The sequence below is a fragment of the Panthera uncia genome, chromosome B1, assembly GCF_023721935.1.
Source record: "Panthera uncia isolate 11264 chromosome B1, Puncia_PCG_1.0, whole genome shotgun sequence".
NCBI classification, from domain to species: domain Eukaryota; kingdom Metazoa; phylum Chordata; class Mammalia; order Carnivora; family Felidae; genus Panthera; species Panthera uncia.
The window spans coordinates 106,056,613-106,078,063 of NC_064811.1; the positions used below are offsets into that span (position 1 = coordinate 106,056,613).

General features: G+C 38.2%; 1 protein-coding gene across 12 annotated transcripts in view; it reads left to right on the forward strand.

Moving 5' to 3' along the window:
* Positions 1-313: 313 nt before the first annotated feature.
* The window catches only part of LARP1B (La ribonucleoprotein 1B), a 125,571-nt gene continuing 104,433 nt past the window's right edge, over positions 314-21,451 (forward strand). For 4 of the 12 annotated variants that reach the window (XR_007457901.1, XM_049631164.1, XM_049631163.1 and 1 more), the window contains exons 1-5: positions 551-1,464; positions 11,519-11,577; positions 11,989-12,048; positions 14,176-14,350; positions 17,415-17,555. Coding sequence is in view for 10 of the 12 variants with exons in the window: in XM_049631164.1 (XP_049487121.1) it covers positions 966-1,464; positions 11,519-11,577; positions 11,989-12,048; positions 14,176-14,350; positions 17,415-17,555 (934 nt within the window). In the remaining 2 variants the exon portion in view is untranslated. Of the gene's footprint in view, positions 491-550; positions 1,465-10,690; positions 10,780-11,518; positions 11,578-11,988; positions 12,049-14,175; positions 14,351-17,414; positions 17,556-21,451 lie in introns of those variants that run through there. The other 8 variants (XM_049631166.1, XM_049631165.1, XM_049631158.1 and 5 more) reach the window with 5 other exon arrangements.

Below are 21,451 nucleotides of genomic sequence, written 5' to 3' on the forward strand. Positions count from 1 at the left end.
CCATTCTGGACGTGGCTCGGGATTAAAAGGGATCGCAGCTCCCCAAATCCTCAGGGGGAAACTTTCACGGGGTGAAGGGTCTAACGCAGAGTCCGGGACCCCGGTCCGCAAGAAAATCACCCCAGGGTAGTTGGCGGAGACTACCTACCATTCTCTCCCGCCTCGGGTCAATTCTCCGTCAGGGCCTGTGGCACAAGCGACCGCCCCGCCCCCCCACCCTCCGGCGCCACGTGCGTAGCCCGCCCCGCCCCTCGCCCGCACTCTGCAGAGGGCGGCGCCAGTGCGCCGCTAGTCACAGAGGCCCTGGGCGCGCCCCGCCCCTGCGCCCACAGTCGGGGCTGCGGTAGCCCGCGTGCAGAAGAATCGTCCAGTTTGCCTTCCCTCCCCCTCGGCTGGCCGCTGGGGCGGGGCCGGCCCTTAGGCCGGGCGTTACCCGGACCGGCTAGTCCGTCAACCACCGCTGGCGGCCGCCTTGCGAGGGCAGGAGCCGGTGAGTAGCCACGTCACGCTCCTTCGGGAGGCCCCGCCCCCGCTCTGCCCTCTGGGACCGCCCCCTTCACGCCCCCGCCTCCGCCCCCTTGTGCAGTTACCGGCTCTAGGGGCACGCGCCTCCTTGACTCCGCTAGAGGTCCTCCACCCCTGCTTGTAGTGCGTCCACCGCTGCCCACGCCAGGTGAAGGCTCGCGGCTCCCGGCTGCGGCGCCTGGCGCTTGTTGGCTGGCTCGGGGCGTGTGCCTCTCTGAGGCGAACTGGGCCGGTGGGCGGTTAGCGCTCCGTTCCGCGCGGGGAGGGGCGGCGGCACGCCGGGCGCTGTACGGCGTCGGCCGACACGGGCGGCGGTGGCGGCCGGGTTCTCGGGTTTTCTGCCCCAGGCCGGAGCCAGTCGGTTCCCCGGCGGAAAGACGGGCAGTCGGGCTCCCTGGCCCCGGGCTCCCCCTGGCTGGGGTGACTGGGGCAAAGGGACGATGTCTGCTCGCGCCCTGGTGCCCGGCGCTCACTCTGGGGAGGAGCCACCCACGGTGACTGCTGAGAAGGAGTCGCTGTTGGTAGCGGCGAGTCGGCAGGCCGAGCAGCTGTCCCCGCCCGAACGGGAGGGCAAGGAGGCGGCGAGTGAAGAGAGGGCCGCGACAGCCATCAGCGCGGGGGCTCGGGGAGAGCCGTCGCCGGCGCTGGTGCTGGGGTACAGCGTGCCCCAGGCGGCCGTGCCCGTGAGACCCCTGGCGCTGCACCTGGCGCACAAGGCGCGCGGGCCCGGGGGCCCCTTCGGTGGGGAACCCCCGCCACCCTTGCCGAGGGACCTGCCGGCCGAGGACGTCCTGGAGATTGAGGCGGCGGCCGGCCGTGAGGAAAAGCTGCAGCCGCCGCCTCCGCCTAAGGAGAACCCCTGGACCAAAAAGCCTCCTCAGCACCTGTCCACTGCCGGGACGGGACTGCCGCCGTCCCCACTGGAAACCCTGGAGGCAGGTCTGTGGTTTTTGCGGTGGGCGCTGGGATGGTGTGTGCAGGGATGATTTGTTTGGCTGTTGAGGGACTGGGGGAAGGGCAGGCCGCCTTTCCCTGTCAGTCGGAGGTATTTCGTTCCAAGGTGTCATTCACTTTGCCTATTTACATAAATGGACATCTGGGAAGGGAGCGGCAGGAAGAGGTGGGACCTCAGCTTCTCCTTGACTGGTGGGGGCACAGCGGGAGTAAAGTAGCTGAGCAGCTCGCCTGCCGCGGCCTCGATTGAGTTTGCCCCCGTCCCCCCTCCCCTCCCCCCCACGTGTTAGTGACTTGGGGAATCTAGGTAGATAATGCAGTTCATCCTATAGAAAAGTTTTTGTGGACTTTTGGACTTGTAAAAAAAAAGGGGTGAAGCAAGTCAGAGCCAGGGGATTTATTTACCAGCAGTGGAAGCGCCATTGTAGTTTTTTTCATTGCGAAATAATTGATAAGCTGAAAATCTCCGTTTTCAAAACAAGAAATAGTGATATTAAGTGTGAGACTATACAGTAATTGCCAACAAAATTGTGGTGGGAAATAATTGAATAGGACAGTTGACATGAGAGTGGGTTGCATGTTAGGTAAATGGGAGTCTTCGGTTGGCAGCCCTCCTCTTCAGAGGAGGTTAGATTAAGCCTCAGCATTTGAAAGCTGATCAGTACAGTAGGGCCCTAGGTGCTTTATTTTGGTTGTAGTTTTTTTTTTTTTTTTTAAGTTTAAGTGGAAAAAATAAAACAACACAAAAAGCAGTGTCTCCTAGTTTTATTTTGTAAATTAAGTCTTAGTAAATCAATAGAACTTTTAATATAGAAATTACAGCTGTTTACTGGGAAATCTTCACTTTTTCTTAAAATTAAAGGTTAACAATACAATGGGGAAAATGTGAGTGTGTTTACAGGGTTGTGAGAATCAAGTGAGTTCAAGAATATGGCATAATTATAAGGTAATTAAAATGTTTTAATTACATTTATATTGCAGGTATAAACATTTCTTCAGAGGAACTCCAATAGAGTGAGATGTTAATTGATTTTTTTTAGCCTTTGCATGGTAATACTCCTCATTCTTGATAAATTTTGACACTTGCAGAAAAAAACTACTTAAAAATTTGCTCTAAATTTAATATTACCATCATTCTCTTCTAGCTGTAAAGATCTATTTATTCACTGTCACTAACTGAAGGAAACACATCTTAAAGCATAATGTCCATAAATTTAGCGAAGGGAAAGAAAGCCTTAATGAATCTTAATGGACTGTTCAACCTCCCTACTTCTAGACTTATAATTGTAATTTATATTCAGTGAATTAACCAAAAAATGAACTGTCTTTTGGTTGTAAATTATTTTGACAGGTTTTTAAACTTTTAAGGTAAGACTTAGGAATTTTAATTGGAAATGTCCTTTTGAAAACTATTTAAGAGTTTAATTAACTTCAGGTGCCTTCATTGGGGATCTTAATCTTTATTGGAGGTTAAGAACAAGGTAATGCTTGAGGTATGTTGTGGTTCATGGCAATTTTGATTTTGCTGATGTCTCTCTGTAGGCAGCTCTTCCTATTCTTGGAATCCTTCTGTGCCTGCAGGAATACCATTCTTTACTATTTGGAGCAATAATTTTATAAACTTCCCAATACTGACTCTAAGCTGTTCTACCACAACTTCTGTTTGTAGTCATAGTGTAAAGATTATGGTGTAGAAAAATTGCACTGTTTTGAGAGACTTGGGTTCTACTTCTGGCGATTTTACTGGGCGTTGTAAATGAATGAAATGAGTGTATTCATCTCTTCCAGTTAATATAAGAGTGTCATCTAAAATCTGGGTGCCTTGGCTTCCTATTTTCCTAAGCATATTTGCAACTTAAAGAACAATGAAATAGCAGAGGACCTTTAAGGTTTAGAGTAGGTGCAAACTAGGGATAATCTATTGGTAGGGAGCCTGTGTAATTTATCCTACAAACCAGGATACTGTAGAGAGGGAAAGAGAAGGATATTAATTATGCTGGAATAACACTTAAACCATGCTTGTCCTGGCCAAACCTGGATTTACTGTTACCCTCTTAATGAGGTACAGGAATTCCATCCACAAAATTTTGCCGGAAAGTTTATCATCAGGGATAGAAACATTATAGGAAATGAAGGGGATTATTTCAGGACAGATAATCATGAATTTTCTCTGTTGAAACTGCAAGTGAATCATTCTTGCTTCTTCAGCCCTTGTGAGGCACTTTATTCCACTTGTAGGATGATTTTGGCCTGTGTATTGCTGTTTTTCTTAATCTAGGTGAGGCCTTTTCAACCAAAGCCTGGCCCACCTGAGACACCTAGAATAGTGTCATTGCAGTCTTGAATTCAGTAAGCAGACCTGAAAGAATTGTCTCCAATTCTTGTTTAAAGTAATTGTTTTGTTTTTTAAAGTAATTGGTTTCTTTTGGAGACCTTTATTAAAATTACAATGTGGGTTTTATTAATCTCTTACCTGCTGCTATCACTGTATTTTGCATATCAAAAATCAGCTTTCTAATATAATTGCAGTTCTTTTACTCAACGAAAACATGGTATATAAAAATACTGATTTGTCCATCTTTTTTATCCTTATTCTTCTCTGACCTCATCAACTGTCCTTTCTCTTAATGTCTGCTTCCTAGAAACTTCAAATAAGCTTATTATTACCATAATAACATTTTAAGTAAGTTATATGAATGATACATAAACACAGCCTCCTTATAAAAACAGAACTTTTGATGTCTCCTTACATATCCTGTTTACTGATATTCAGACCTTTCCATGCAGTTCCTTCTAAATATAGTGTTTTGTGTATGTTTTTAAAACATCATATCATCCTCCATTTTTCATTTAAAGTATTGGTTGAGCCCACCAACCAGGCATGGGCGGGGAGGCACCTGGCTGGCTCAGTCGGTAGATCTTAGGGTTGTGAGTTCAGGCCCCATGTTGAGCATGGAGCCTACCCCCCCCCCCCCCAAAAAAAAAAAAGGTAACTATACAATAAGTGAGTTTTTAAAATTAAATTTTAAAAATTGCTGGCAAGGAGCCCATAAATATAATTGATATAGTTCATTTAGCCATTTACCTATTGGTTGACATCTTGGTTGTTTCAAACAGCATTTTTATTTTATTTATTTTAATTTTATTTTTTTAGAAGGAGAGCTTGAGCTGGGGGAGGGAGAGAAAGAGAGAGAGAGAGGCTCAGCCATGACTGAGCTTGCCCCCCCTCCACTGACTCAGCTCCACTGACTCAATCCCATGATCCTGGGATCATAACCTGAGCCGAAATCAAGAGTTGAATGCCCTTAAACAACATTTTTATACATATTTCTGGTATACGTGTCTGATTTTCTGTAGGATAGATGATGAGAACTGGAATTGTTAGGTAACAAGATATTTGTTTGTTGACAAGTTGCTCTCTAAAGTGACTACAAATTGATAGTCCCACTTTTAGAATATGAGAATTAAATAGTTTTAAAAATGTTTTTTAAAACACTCATTTACTGTAGTAAAATGGCATTTTACTACAATTTTCCCTTAAAATTAGTGTAATGTTGGTAACAGTGCATTTTCTTTCTTTCTTTTTTTTAAGTTTATTTATTTCTAACAGAGAGAGAGAGAGAGAGAGAGAGAGAGAGAGAGAGCGAGCGTGCGCGAGCAAGCTAAGGAGGGGCAGAGGGAGAGGGAGACACAGAATCCCAAGCAGGCTCCAGGCTCTGAGCTGTCAGCACAGAGCCCAAAGCAGGTCTCAAACTCATCACCCACGACATCATGATCTGGGCTGAAGTCGGATGCTTAACCGACTGAGCCACCGAGGCGCCCCAGTGCATTTTCTTAATTAAAACTTTGCTAATGATTAGAGTCATGAAAAGTGAGTAAAGTTTTTAAGTTTATTTATTTATTTTCAGATAGACTTAGAGAGCATGAGTGGGGGAGGGGCAGAGAGAGAAGAGGAGAGAGAATCCCAAGCAGACTCTGCACTGTCAGGGCAGAGCTGGATGCTGGGGCTCGAACCCATGAACCATAAGATCATGACCTGAGCCAAAAGCAAGAGTTGGATGCTTGACTGACTGAATCACCCAGGTGCCCAGGATTGGGACTCTGGACTCTTGACTAACTGAGCCACCCAGGCAACTCTAAAATTATCCCTATTATGTTACATTCCCTGCCCCTGCAAACTACTTAAATATCCTACACATCTCTCTATTGGTTGTTAACATAAGAAGAGAGTACTTAAATGGGGAGGGAGCCTATGATGTATCTGGTCTTATCCTACCATTCTAGCTTTTTGTTTATGTTCTCTTCTTTGTACCCTGTGTTTTGGGTGAAGGCCCTATTTGCTCATTCTCAATCTCTTTAATTCTTCCCCCCCCCCAATTTTTATTTAAATTCTGGTTAACATATAGTGTAATATTGGTTTTAGAAGTAGAATTAGTGATCACTTACATATAACACCCCGTGCTCATCATAACAAGCGCCTTCCTTAATACCCATCACCCGTTTAGCCCACCCCCCACCCTGTTTTAATTCTGTTTATCCTTGAAAAACAAGTTCATATGCTGACTCCTGTATGTAGTCTTCCTTGGTCTCACTGAGCTACTCTCCTTAATAGTCCACAGCTTTCTTACAGAAATTACCCCTAAGTGTCTTGTAATGGGAATCCATATTCATGTTTTTATCTCTAGTTCTAGTCTGTAATGTTCTTTGAGGCAAAGGGTGTCTTCTTGATGTTTGTTTATTGTCCATAACGATGACTTTCATTTAAATGGTACTCAATTTGTGGATTTTATTATTTTGAAAAAAATTTTGACCTTTTAAAATTATGATTAAATGCAGTCATGGTGTAAGATATCTTTCTTTTGGGGTTAGCCATAGTCTGCCTTTAAAGAACAGATTATACCAGCAACTCTCATTTTAATGTGCACAGGAATCCACCATGGGTCTTTTTAAAATGCAGATCTGATTCTGTAGGACCTGAGATTTCTGTATTTTTAATAAGTTCCTAATTGATTCAGTGATGCTGATAGATCAGTTTGAATAACAAGGGAGTTTAGTCCTAATGAAGTACAATAAATAATAAATACCTGTTAACAATTAAAGATGTTGCATTTACCTGACTGGGTAATACTGTTGCAATTTTCGTTTCCAGTGTTAAGGCTCTTAAAATGAATTGTTTCCCTTATTAATTTAGAATTAGTAGCTTATAGATTCCCAGAGTTAAAGAATAACATTTTAAAGGTACTGGAATATTACTCACAAAGTTGCACTGATATAGTGTCTCATCAGTGATATTTGAAAAATGGGAGATATGAAGATCACACACCATTCATGTATGTTAATATATACTTGAAAACACTAGTAGTTTAAATTTGTTAGGTTTCATCTGTTTGGGAAAAAATGTATTTTAAATTTTTATGTACAAATTTAAATGTACAAATATGTTTTAAATTTTTTTGTTTTTTAATTTTCTAGGGTTGCTTGCTTTTTCAGTCTTATGTTTTCTCTAAAAACGTGAAGGGCAATTTCCTCCATTTTAGTTAAAAACAGCCTTTTGTAGGCTTGTTTTACCTGTTCTCCCTATGTGTATATAAAGTTATATTTAAGACGTGATGGACTATTTCCATGTTAATGCATATAGATTTATCTTGTTTCTAAAACTTTTACATTCTTTTGTTTAGATGTACTGTAATATAACTATACCATGTTAATGTAGATATAGGTTGTTTACTTAAATATGATTATATCAGCAAACTCATCAGTAAACATACAGACATCATTGTACCTTGTCTTGCTTCCCAGGTAATTTCCCAGAAATAGAATTGTTTTATTAAAAGATACATGTTTTAAGTGATAGATTACACATGTCATTATGATAGGTAAAAAGTGTTTTATTTTACATTTCTTTATTAGTGCAATTGAATGCCATTTCACATTTGGCTGTTTATATATATTTATTTATTTATTTTATTAAAAAAATTCTTTTTAATGTTTATTTTTGACAGAGAGAGAGAGAGAGAGAGACACAGAGCATGAGTGGGGGAGGGGCAGAGAGAGAGGGAGACACAGAATTCAAAGCAGGCTCCAGGCTCTGAGCGGTCCGCATAGAGCCTGACATGGGGCTTGAGCCCACGGACAGTGAGATCATGACCTGAGCCACCCAGGCGCCCCATATATATTTTTAATTATGATATTTTGAGTAGAGTTGACACAATGTTACATTAGTTTCAGGTGTACAACGTAGTGATTTCAAGTTTATATGTTTTGCTGTGTTCACCATAAGTATAGCTACCATCTGTCCTTTGGCATCACTGTTACATTGTCATTGCCTGTATCCATCAGACTGTGCCTTTTCCTGTAATTTATTCATTCCATAACTGGAAAACTGTCTCTCTACCCACTTCATGTATTTTGCCTAAACCCCCTGTATTTCTTTTTAAAATCATCTATTCATCTTTCACACAGATTATTTATTTAGCAGCTTAGTATCATCCTTTCAAATGTAAAAGTCTGGGTTGATGAGGTTGTTTAAGTGAGCAGCACAAAGAACTTCCTCATGTTGAACTTGGAATTAGACAAATGTGTCCACACAGTTGGTTGCATTGCAACTGCAGGTCCTCCTTCTATCTGTGTTGGGGAGTCTGTCCCTGTGAAGGTGACAGACGAAAAAGCAACCTACAGGGGCACCTGGGTGGCTCAGTCAGTTAAGCTTTTGACTCTTGGTTTCTGCTCAGATGGTGATCTTGGGGTCATAGGATTGAGGCCCCACCCCCCTTTCCCTGATGCGCTCTGAGCGAGGAGCCTGCTTGGGATTCTGTCTGTCTCCCTTTCCCTCCCTCTCTCCCCCTTCATGTGATCTTTCTCTCTTTCTCTCTAAAATAAATTTTTTAAAAAATTTAAAAAGCAAACTACAATACTTGCTTTTTGTGGACAGCTAGTTCCTAAAGGAAAAAGAGGAAAGGTACTGATTTGGTAGGTTCTGTTTATTTTCCTAAACTCATTAATCAGGAAACTTACTATTTCCATGGGAGGACTTGGGAACAGGAATGTTCTGGGAAAGTCTTCCTCTTGGAAAAGTAAATTAATTCATAAGGACTGTTTAGTAACAAATGTTAAGAAATCACTGTTTCCTTTTCCAGAGTGGCTAACATAGTTTGTCAGATACTTTGTGATTAAATTATTATATTGATAACATGTACATAAACATCCCAATTACAATGTGTACATAAAGGTACAACATTAAAATGTAAGCATTATTAATTCCCCAGGGTTAAATGTAAGCTTTCCCATTATATTTCCTGAGGAGGAATTAAAGTTGAGAGCTTAAAATTTAAACAAAAATTCAAAATTCTGAGTCCAAAAGAATATGCTGAAATCAATGTCTCTTAAAATTTTTTTAAATGTTCTGGGGTGCCTGGGTGGCTCAGTCGGTTAGGTGTCCGACTTCGGCTCAGGTCATGATCTCGCAGTTTGTGAGTTTGAGCCCCACGTTAGGCTCTGTTCTGACAGCTCAGAGCCTGCAGCCTGCTTCAGATTCTGTGTCTCCCTCTCTCTCTGCCCCTTTTCTGCTCATGCTCTGTCTCTCTCTGTGTCTCAAAAATGAATAAACGTTAAAAAAATTTAAAAAAAAAATTTTTTTTAAATGTTCAAAGAAATAAATATTCCCAACTTACTCACTTTTAAGTAGAGCTTATAATCATTGTCTGAGTAGAGTATGGAACTGTACTGGTTTTTATTTTTATTTATACATGGTTAAATAAAAAAATTTTTTTTAATGTTTATTTTTGAGGAAGAAAGAGAGAAGAGTATGAGTGGGGGAGGGGCAGAGAGAGAGGGAGACACAGAATCCGAAGCAGGCTCCAGGTTTTGAGCTGTCAGCATAGAGCCCGACGCGGGACTCCAACTCACAGGGCATGAGATCATGACCTGAACCGAAGTCAGATGCTCAACCGACTGAGCCACCCAGGCCCCCCGGTTTTTAAATCAATAGATTATTAACTCTGTTGTGTTTAAGTATTTTTAAAAATTTTGTTAATAATTTGTGTCATTTAATATTAAAGTTAAGTTTATTTTTATGTAGTCAGAATAATTAAAAAAAATTATTTTTAACGTTCATTTTTGAGAGACAGAGACAGAGTGCGAGCTGGGGGAGGGCAGAGAGAGAGGTAGACACAGAATCTGAAGCAGGCTCCAGGCTCTAAGCTGTCAGCACAGAGCCCGACATGGGGCTTGAATCCACTAACCGTGAGATCATGACCTGAGCCGAAGTTGGATGCCTAACCAACTGAGCCACCCAGGCATCTCCAGAATAATTTTTATCTTTAATTTCTGACCTTAATTTTGTGATTATTAATATCTAATTGATTTATAGCAAAACTAAATGAAACCTTCTTGTGTGGCCTGTCCCTTACTACTTTACATCAAATATTTTGTATAAAGCTTTATTTTGTAACTTCCAGGCACTTAAGTTACTTAATATAGCAATATTTTGGGACATTTTTTTCCACTTTGTTGAGGGAAGTCCCCCAAATGTTCTATACTGTATAACTTTCTTTTATTTATGTTTTTGAGTTTGAGCGAGAATGTGCGCACGTGAGTGCACCCAATTTGAGGAGGGGCAGAAAGAGAGGGAGAATCCCTAAGCAGGCTCTACATTGTCAATGCAGAACCTGATGCAGGGCTTGAACTCACAAACTGTAGATCAGGACCTGAGCCAAAGTCGGAATCTTAACCGACTGAGCCACTCAGCTGCCCCGATATTGTATAACTTTCATAAAATATACATGGTATATGTAGAACATACTCCAGTCAAATTCTGGATGGCGTTCAGGCAAATATTGTTCTTTGTTTTCCTGCCCTCATTTTTTTGTAATTTTTCTTAATGAAATATTTTATCTTTATGCCCATTTATAAATATGTATATACATGCACATACATGTACCTATGTACTCATTATTCTGCTTTAGGAATAGAATTACTTTAATATTCAAGATTCCTGTATTTTCATCCCTTGCGATATCTTCCTCCTTCATCTCTCTTCCTTTGAAAAGTACTCTGTATCTTTTTAAAATCTGCTTCTGGGTTTTAACTGAAAGATTGCTTCATTTTATTCTATGAATTGGTCATTGCTATGATTTTATGAATTCATGTTTTGCTGTATTATTGTGTTTTCTGTGCACACCAAGTTTATTCTACTTTTCAATATTTACTTTAGATCATGTTTAGCTAGGTGATACGCCATCTGGTCATCTTGGCTAAGTAACGAACCAGACTAAAAAACAGTTGTAAAGCTTCATTTAGAGAGTAAGTCTTTCTCTATCTCTCTTTATTTATGTATTTATTTCATTGTCAACCACTGTCTTATTCAAAATAGGGACAAGTGGTGATACCATGATAGTCTTTTTTTTTTTTTTTTTAAGTTTGTTTGTTTACTTTGAGAGAGAGTGTGTGAGTGGGGAGGGGCAGAGAGAGAGGGAGGGAGAGAATCCCAAGCAGGGTCTGCTCTGACAGCCACCCAGGTGCCCCAGTACCATGATAGTCTTATACAAACTTTTACAGAGACCTGTTCTATTTTTTATGACTTTATCTACATACAACCTATTATGGTTGCTAATCTTGTTTGTTTGCAAGCACAAATAGTTTGAAGTCTTCTGACTTATTTTCTGGATGCTTCTTGATGAATGTCAATGTATGACTTGTATAGCAAAATGTATCCACCCCTTTGGGAAGTAAGTTACTACTTTATGAAAACATGTTATATTTCTAATTTTTTCATGTTTTCCTCTGTGAAAGGATTGGTCTATCAGTTCAGGTTAAGTAAACCTTGATATTTCTTTTGATTTGAACACTGAAAACAAATTTGAATCTATTCTTGAACTGTAGTTGATTTCTTGTTAAGAGTTTCAGTATCAGAACTTTGGATTTTGTTGGAAATGATGACAACACTGGCTTACTGAAATTGATATGATACTTATTTTGTTAAATATATCAAATGAAGTGATTGTAAAAACAATTCTGTGTATTTTTTTAAATTTTTTTTTAGAGCTCAGTTCCCCCAAAATTATAAAAGCAGGAAAACTCAAGACAAAGAAATCCAACAAGGTATGTTTTTACATGAAATAGTTCTTAGCTATATTGATGTTGAAAATTGGTATGTTAGAAACTCTTAGATTATTATGTACTTTTCTTCTAGTTGTATCATTGATGTTAGGTTAAAGCTAATATATTAGAGAATTGTGGCCTTTGTGCAAATCCTGTATATTTTTGTTATCCTGTTATCCTATATTTATCAATCTAGTCTCAGTGTCATTAAATAGTGCTAGAAGTTGGATAAGACCCAAGCATTGTTATTGCAGTGTTCTGTTGTTTGGAGAAGATTTTGAGTTAATTTGGCAAATGCCTGCATGTAATTGTATATAGGTGATTTTTTACAGTCGCCTTCACTTTTAGAGAATATTTTTTCTACTTAAGATTTCTAATTTGCAGATGTAACACTTATTTATTACTTCTTAGGCTAGTGATTTCAGCGATATGGCGAATTGGCCAACGCCAAGTGAATTAGTGAACACTGGAGTGAGTATTATTTTAAGGTTTTTTCCTTCGTAAAGGGAAAATATTCTCATTTCAACATGCAGACTTTTATTTCAAATGTGGAGAATTACATTAATAAATGCTGAAAACTTAGCAGCCATCCTTTTTATAGTCTAACCCATTTTTCAGATACCTGATTTTATTCATCACATTGCCTTCATTTGATCGTATTCTCAGGAGGTAATCTTCGATTTAGAAGGGGTGGGTACCATGCTGTTATTTTTATGTAGTGACTACAATTAAAGAGATTAGTTTTTAATATTAGACTAAATTGAAGCCCATTTTGTTTCAGAATTTGCTATATGTGTATTTATGATCTTCAATATGTATTGAAGGGCTAATTATATATACACATATGCATCATATGCATATATATATTGTATCAAATCAGGAAGTGTTCAGTGAATGGATTTTTAATTTAAACTATGAAAGAAACTCTAAAAGATGGTTCTGAGATACTTTATCAAAGGACTTAAAAACATTTTTTTAAATATTTTTTATTTTTTAACATTTATTTATTTTTGAGACAGAGAGAGACAGAGCATGAACAGGGAGGAGCAGAGAGAGAGGGAGACACAGAATCAGAAGCAGGCTCCAGGCTCTGAGCTGTCAGCCCAGAGCCTGACGCAGGGCTCAGACTCATGGACCATGAGATCGTGACCTGAGCTGAAGTCGGACGCTCAACCGACTGAGCCACCCAGCCGCCCCAAAAACATTTTTTTAACGTTTGTTTATTTTTGAGAGAAAGACACAGAGCGTGAGGGGGAGAGGGACAGAGAGAGAGGGAAACACAGATTTGGAAGCAGGCTCCAGGCTCTGAGCTGTCAGCGCAGAGCCTGATGCAGGGCTCGAACTCAACGAACCGCAAGATCATGACCTGAGCTGGAGTTGGACACTCAACTGACTGAGCCACCCAGGCACCCCTATCAAAGGACTTTTTAGAGGAGTGGTAGCATATATGGTTATCTGGTTACATGTTTTCATTTGACACTGTACACTTTGCTATTTGTATTTTGTGCAGTATTAGCTTACAGTTGTAGATAATATACATTAATTTAAACAGCTTAGTGAGTGACATATAATAAACTGCACATGAAGTATACAACTTGATAAGTCTTGACCTGTGAAACCATCACCAAAATCAAGATAATAGGCTTAACCATTACCCCAAAAGCTTCCTCACACTCCTTTGTAATTCTCCCTGTCACATTCCCCTCATCATTCCTGGCAACCACTGATATGCTTTTTGTCACTTATAGTTAATTTGCATCTCTTACAATTTTACATAAATAGAGAGTCCTAGAATAGGACTCCTTTTTCCCCCAGTTTTCACTTAATTATTTTGAGATTTGTTTATGTCATTAACGAGTACCTGTAGTTCATTCCTTTTTATTGCCAAGTGGTATTTCATTTTATGAATGGAATGCTGCTTGTCTATTCATCTATGGATGGACATTTGTGTTGATTCCAATTTGGGGATGTTACAAATAAAGCTGCTCTATAAACATTTGTGTACAAAATTTTGCATGGATATATGCTTTCATTTTTCTTGAGTAAATACCAAGGTAGAATAGCTGGATTGTATGGTTGCTATGTGTTTAGCCTTTGCAGGAACTACCAAACTTCATTCCCCTAATACTCAGTGTATGAGAATTCAACTTGTGTCACACCTTCACAAATATTCCATAGAGTCAGTCTTTTAATCTGTTTCTATTAGGTGTGTGGTGGTATCACATTCTAGTTTTAATTTGCATTTCTTTGACTAATGATGCCAAGCACCTTTCCATTTATATTTGCTATCAGTATAACTTTTTGTTGGAGTGTCTGTTCAATTGTAGCCCATATTTTGAAAATTTGAGTTGTTTTCTTATGATAGCATTTTGAGAGGTCATTATATATTTTGGATCCAAGTGCTTTATCAAATACTTAGCAAATATTTTTTCCCAATCTGTGGCTTGACTTTTAACAGTGTCTTTTGAAAAGTAGTTTTATTTTCAATAAAATTGTCATTTGTTTTGCAGTATTTAGAAAAGGTTTATTACCACAGTTTTTTAGATATGTTAGAGAAATTGTGCATGAAAATGATTTCATTCAGAAAACTTTTTGCAGAGTCAGAGTGTCATCAGCCAAGGAAATAAGAAGCTACAAAATAGAAAAGAAAGAGAAGACAAGGTTGAAAAGAGAATTAACACTGAGAGCAAAGAAAGCCGGGAAACAAAATTAGATGGTCCTGGTGAAAATGCCAGTGAGGATGAGGCTCAGTCAAGTAATCAACGAAAGAGAGGTTAGTTCATCTATAACGTCCACTTTTTCCACCAGTTTTATTGAGATATAATTGATAAAATAACATTGTATTAGTTTAAGGTATATAACACGATGATTTGATGTATGTATATATTGTGAAATGATTTCCACAATTTTATTTTATTAAAAAAAATTTTTTTAATGTCTATTTATTTTTGAGAGAGAGAGAGAGAGAGAGAGACAGAGCATGAGTGGGGGAGGGGCGCAGAGAGAGGGAGACACAGAATCCGAAGCAGGCTCCAGGCTCCACGTTGTCAGCCCAAAGTGGAGCTCTGACCCACAAACTGCAAGATCATGACCTGAGCTAAAGCCAGAGGCTCAACTGATTGAGCCACCCATGCACCCCTCCACAATTTTAGTTCACATCCATCACCTCCCAGTCACAATGTTTTGTTTTGTTTTGTTTTTTTCTTATGATGAGAACTTTTAAGATCTAGTCTCTTAGCAACTTTCAAATATACAATACAGCATTAATAACTATAGTCACCATGCTGTATAGTATATCTCCAGAACTTATTTGTCTTATAACTGGAAGTTTGTACTTTTGATCACCTTCACTCATTTCCCCTATCCCCAGCAGCCACCAATTTGTTCTGTTTCTGTGAATTCAGCTTTTTTAGATTCCACATGTAAGTCAGTCTTTCTGGCTTATTTCACTTAGCATAATGCCTGCAAGATCCATCCATGTTGTTGCAAATGGCAGGATATCCTCTCTCATGGCTGAATAGTATTCAGTTGTATATTTATACACCACGTTTCCTTTATCCATTCATCTGTCAATGGACACTTAACGTTTTTTCCATGTCCTGACTATTTTAAGTTAGATGGTCCTGGTGAAGATCTCACTGAGAATGAGGCTCATTCAAGTAGTTAATGAAAGAGAGGTTAATTCATATCTTCATTTTGATTTTAATTTTGTGAGGAAAATTGTAATAATGAAGAATTGTATTTAATCAATTGATTCCTAGTAGTCACCAATAGGTATTTTGGATTTCTTCAGGATACCATCTGCAATGGTAACTGATTTGCTTTTGTAATATTCTTAAACTATTCCTTTTTTCATTTTACTTGTACTTTATGTAGGTATAAAGCTACATAAGCTTTCCTTTTTTCATTTTACTTGTACTTTATGTAGGTATAGAATGAAGTTGCACTTATAGAAATGGGTATAGATAGATATTTTTAAGATATATTTCTTAAAAATTGTATGATAATTGTTTCTTAAATTTGCATTGGAACTGCTCCCTATTTTCAGTTTTGGTCAACTTTTTTTTTTTTTTTTTTCATAGCATCTCTCCATTAAATTACACTTAGAAGAAAAAATACTGTCCTTGTATCCTTTTACATATTTGTATGCAACTTTTCCTGTATCTAGGGACAGATTATGATTTAACTGCTTTGTAAAAGCATATACTCATTGAGTGTTCTGAGCCTAAGTAAAAGTGTCTTCACAGGGCTTTAGGCAGAAAAGTTCTTTAAACTGTTGAAAGGTCAGTAGCTGAAACAAGATGAACATTGGGAAAAGGGGCAGGAGATGTTGGTCCACATTGTGCAGGGCTTTCGTCACTTGGAATTAGCGTTTTATTTTGAGTGCCATGGGAAGCCATTAAAGCGTTTTAATTCTTGGTGGTAGTGTGGCATGGGAGGGGACATTTTATGAAGTGTTTCCAGTCAATTTCTTTAATAATGAATTAAACAATCTCCCATACATTGAATGCTTTTTTAAGTTTGTTTATTTTTTGAATTCTTTTTTAAATGAGTATCTAATCCTTAGCTGCAGGGTAAGCATATTAATTAGCCTTACGTGTTATGATGAGCCAAGGCTAATTGCTTAAAAGTGGTTGACAACAGGACAGACATGTTAGGAAAAAATTTCCCAGTTTCTTAAACAAGTTTATCACTTAGCTTTTTCATACTTCTCAGATAGGTAAGTCTTTTTGACTTCCTGGAATTCATACAGATGACAGACCTGTCATCCTGCTTTAAAATTGTCTTGTTAATCGCTTCAATTAAAACTGATCAGCAAACACTAAAATCCAGGTTTTTATATTTAAATTCATTTAATCAAGTCGTGAATTGACTCTCTTTAGAGCACACAGGTGTTTTTTTGTTTGTTTGTTTGTTTTGTTTTTTTTAATCTTCAGAGGAAGGGCTTTTTTATACCAGAGAGACTCACTGATAGAATTTATAGTATAGAATTCAGATAGATTTTTTTTTTTAAAGATCTTTCATATTCCTCTTCCTTGTCTGTCCACAGTTTGAAGGATTTATAGGAAATCAGTACTTTAGTTGCATACTGATAATTCCTTTTCCTTTAATTACCTTGGTAGTTTTTCCTTTGCACATGAGTCTTGTTTAGTCAAAAATATATGTTGAGCAAAAGACTAAACATTTAGAAACCTTAACTGTGGATTCCATGAATTAGGTAATCTTCAGAATTTCACCACAGTGTAACAATTACAGTATCATGTATTCAACCAGAGAAGTTAAATTGCCTCTCTTAGGTTAGGAAAATGTATAGTAGCTATAAAAAGATTTATTAAGTAGTTAGACAGATTTTATACTCTAATTTTGAAAAACCTCTTTCATTCGTAGTAATCTAGATAAATCAATATTTTAGACAGTGACTTGAAACTGAATGTTTTGAATTACCAGCCAAACTTTCCAGTGTGTTCATTATAATGTCTTACCGGATATACCCCATTCTGAAGCCTGAGAGTCAAGTATTAGGAGTATTGTATTATACTTAACTATTTTTGAGGAGCTTTTTCATCAGAATTAAACAGAAGAGTGAGCATTTTGTTTGAAAGTAAAAGTTCTAAGGATACTCCATTAAGTGGCTTTTCACATGAACTTTAGAAATGTTTGCGCAGACAAGTTTATTAAGGAGCTTTGTGAGAAGAAGAAAATTATTTTGGTTCTCTACAAGAACATTTAAGGACAAAGTCTTCTGTTTAATTAAACCTTAGAGTCCATTCAGAATTGCAAAGCTTTAATGAAAATTGTGCATTGTCATTAAACGATTTTATTTTGTTTTTTTCAAGCTAATAAGCACAAATGGGTACCACTCCACTTAGATGATGTAAGACCAGACAGTCAAGAAAGACCAGGATCCCGAAACACCTCAAGATGTCAACCTGAAGCAAGTAAATCATCACATAACAATAGGAGAAATGATACACGAAGTAAGTTACATTCTAAAGGAAAAAATTTTGACACTAATGAACTTAGTCTTAATTTTTATAATTTTAATAGCCATGTATAGTATAAACTACTTAAAAATAAGTTGCAGACATTGTGCCTCTTTTAACACTAAGTTCCTTCAGAGTGTATATCTTAAGAACAGTAATGCAGTGTGACTGTACACAGGCAGATTTTCCCCATAATGTCTTTTTCAGTTTTTTTTCTCTCTCCTTTCCAGGATCTAATCTGAGATCAAACATTGCTTTTAGTCATCTGTTCTCTTTAGTCTCCATTAATCTGGAACGGTTCTTCTGCTTTTGTCTTTGATGACACTGATTTTTTTTTTTCTGAAGATTTTGTGACAGGTGGTAGATATCTCTCACTTTGGGTTTTCTGGTGTTTCCTCATGATTGGATTTGGGTTATGAATTTTTGGCAGGAATACTGCAGAAGTTAAATGATTTTCTTCTCATTGCATGGAAATGCACATGATCTTGTTTATGTTATTGCTGATATTAACTTTGAGCCCTGGGTTAAGATGATGTACTCTAGGCTTCTTTACTGTCAAGATGCTTTTTTCTCCTTTGTAATTAATATGTAATTTGTGAGAGAGATTTTGAAACTTTGAAAATACCCAGTTTCTCATCAGACTTTTCTCATGAGCTTTAGTTTCCTTTGATGATTCTTACCTGATTCAATTATTACCATATTGCAATTGCTGATTTTTCTTACTGCATCATTACTTCTGTATTTATTAGTTGACATTCCACTATAAGGAATGACTTCCCTTATTACCGGTATGGATTTATGGCTTCTTATTTTTTCAATGTATTATAATCCATTACCATGATTATTTAGTTTGATACTCAGATTATCCCAGATTTGGCTGGTGGGAGCCTCTTACGGGTGGTATCTGTGTCCTTTTAAAAAAGCCAGCTTTACTGAGCTATAAATTATATGCATATAAAATACATTTACATTACTGTCACTTCTCCCAGCTATGAGTCTACTTTCTGTCAGGTTAGATTTGCCTTTTCTATGGTTTTATATAAATTTTGAACTATACAATGTACGTTATGAACTCTTATGTCTCCTTTTGCTCAGCATGTTTTTCAGACTTGTCAGTATTGTTCCATTTATCAGTAGTTTCTACCTCTTTATTTCAGAATAGTTTTCTCTTGAATGGATATCCCCCTGTATCCATTCATTTACACATGGACATTTGGCTTGTTTCTAGTTTTTGGCTATTATGAGTAATGCTGCTATGAACATTTGTGTACAAGTCTTTGGGCATGTGTTTTAGTTTCTCAGGTAAACACCTAGGAGTGGATTATTAGGTGGTAGGATGAGTGCATATTTGACTTTAAAATAAATTGTCAAATTGTTTTCCAAATTGGTTGTACCATTTTGTATTTTCATCAGTAATGTTTCGTTCCTTTGCTATTTGTTAGGTCATATGTCTTCTGGAATTTTCCATATTTTGGACTTGCTGATTGCTTTGTTATATTTTTTTTAACACATTCTTGTGTCTTTTCTGGATATAATTTTTAAGGTTTGATTAGATTCAGGTTTATTTTTGTTTTGGTAGGACTACTTCTGAATGTGTATTTCTTACAGCAGTAAGAAAAAATTAGGTGTTTCACTTTTAGTTGTATTAAGTTTGAGTTGGTTCAGGTATTGTTAGTCTTATCCATTATAAACTGTCTCATCAGTCTTTCATTTCCCAGATACATTATTTCAATGGGATTTCTCACATCTCAGAAAGCCGAGGAGGACAGGAGGAGAATATGTAGCAACAATTAGATGAGCATTTGGTTTTATAGGTTTCTGAAATCTTAAGTCTGATAATTTAAAATTAAAAAGAATTTTTTTAAGTTTATTTTTGAGAGAGAGACACACACACAGAGCATGAGCGGGAAAGGGACAGAGAGAGAGGGAGACATAGAATCCAAAGCAGGCTCCAGGCTCTGAGCTGTCAGCACAGTGCCTGGTGTAGGGCTCGGCCTCACAAAGCCGTCTGATCATGACCTGAGCCGAAGTCAGACACTTAACTGGCTGAGCCACTCAGGTACCCCTTAAGTCTGATAATTTTAAAAGCATACATGTTGTCCTGTGAATGGGGAAGGCTTAAGAAAATTTACAAACATAATACCACTCAAAAGTTTCCAATTATGTTATGGAATACTTTAAACACACAGAAGTTGAAAGAATTGTATAGTGAATACCTGTCTAACCACAACCTAGATTTAGTAATTTTGCTGTATTTAATTCCTCTATTTGTTGCATTATTTGAAAGTAACTTGCAAATAATCATGACACTTCAGCACTGATATTCAAAGAAAATGCAGCACCTAGGAAAAACCACAGTAATTCCCTAGTATCTTCTAAAACCTAGTTATATTTACTCAATTGTCCACAAAAATGACTTTAAAATTATGAAACTTTCTACAGAAAAACTGACCTTTTTTTGCCTTTGTATCAGTTTCTCATATGTATCACTTTAATATTTTATTCAAAAAGTAATATATATTCATAATATATTTTACTTATTAAATATTGGGCGTATAAGAAAACAGGGTTGTAAAGAACAAACATAAAATGAACACTGGGGACTCAGGACCAAGTTTAGAAACGTATATTACCATTACCTTTGAACTTCTGTGTGCCCCATGCAATTTCATCCCATTGCTTCCCTTCTCAGAAGAAAAAAGACCTGAATGTTTGTTGTTTGAATATTTTTATTTGAAGCTGACATTCAGTATGACTCCATTAACATATTGTGACAGTACATTTTTTTTTTCGTGGCAGTAATTTTTAAACTTTAGTCTAATTTTCTTAGATTAATGCATATTGATGTATTGTTTTTTTTCTTTTTTTAAGAATTTTTTTAAAATGTTTATTTTTGAGAGAGAAGAGAGCAGGGGCAGGGGAGGGGCAGAGAGAGGGAAACACAGAACTTGAAGAGGGCTCCAGGCTCTGCACTGTCAGCACAGATCCTGACATGGGCTCGAACTCAGGAATTGTGATATCATGACCTGAGCTGAAGTCGGACACTTAACTGACTGAGCCACCCAGGCACCCCGCCCCGCATGTTGGTGTATTGTAAGTCCTTACGTTTGTTTTTTTTTTTCCCCCTGCTAAAGGGCATTTCAGTATTTGATAAAATCTCTTCTGTTGGTGGACATTTGGATTGTTTCAGTTTTTTTAAAGTGTAATATTTACATTTTTATGCATGTTTTCCAGTAAACATGTACAAGAAGTTCTTTAGGGGTAATTTCTTTTCTTTTCTTTTCTTTTCTTTTCTTTTTTTTGAGAGAGAGACAGAGACAGCACGAGTGGGGGAGGGGTAGAAAGAGAGGGAGAGACAGACTCCTAAGCAGGCTCCAAGCTGTCAGCACAGAGCCTGACACAGGGCTTGAACCCACAAACTGGGAGATCGTGACCTGAGCTGAAGTTGGACACTTAACCAACTGAGCCACCCAGGTGCCCCCTTTGGGGTAATTTCTTAAGACTGCAACCCATGAGTGCATTATGAAATTGGTGTACTGGGTGATGATCAGGTTTTTCCAAAAAAATTGATAGACTCAGAGTTCTTCACACAGAAAAATTTTTATGACAGTTGTGTTTAAATTACAAAAAATTTGTGTGTTCCAGGGTGTGATATACAGTAAGGCTTACTGTGGGTTGAGGCAGAAGTGTTTGAAAAAAACTGTATTAGGGTATACATTGAAGAGGATTTGCAGCATCTAGGCCAGTGATTCTCAATAGAGATGATTTTCCCCCACTCCCAAGGGGGCATTTGGCATTGTCTGGAGATAATACTGGTTTTCACAACTTGGAGGGGGTGGTGAGTGAGTGCTACTGGCATCTAGTTGGTAGAGGTCATGGCTGATGCTAAA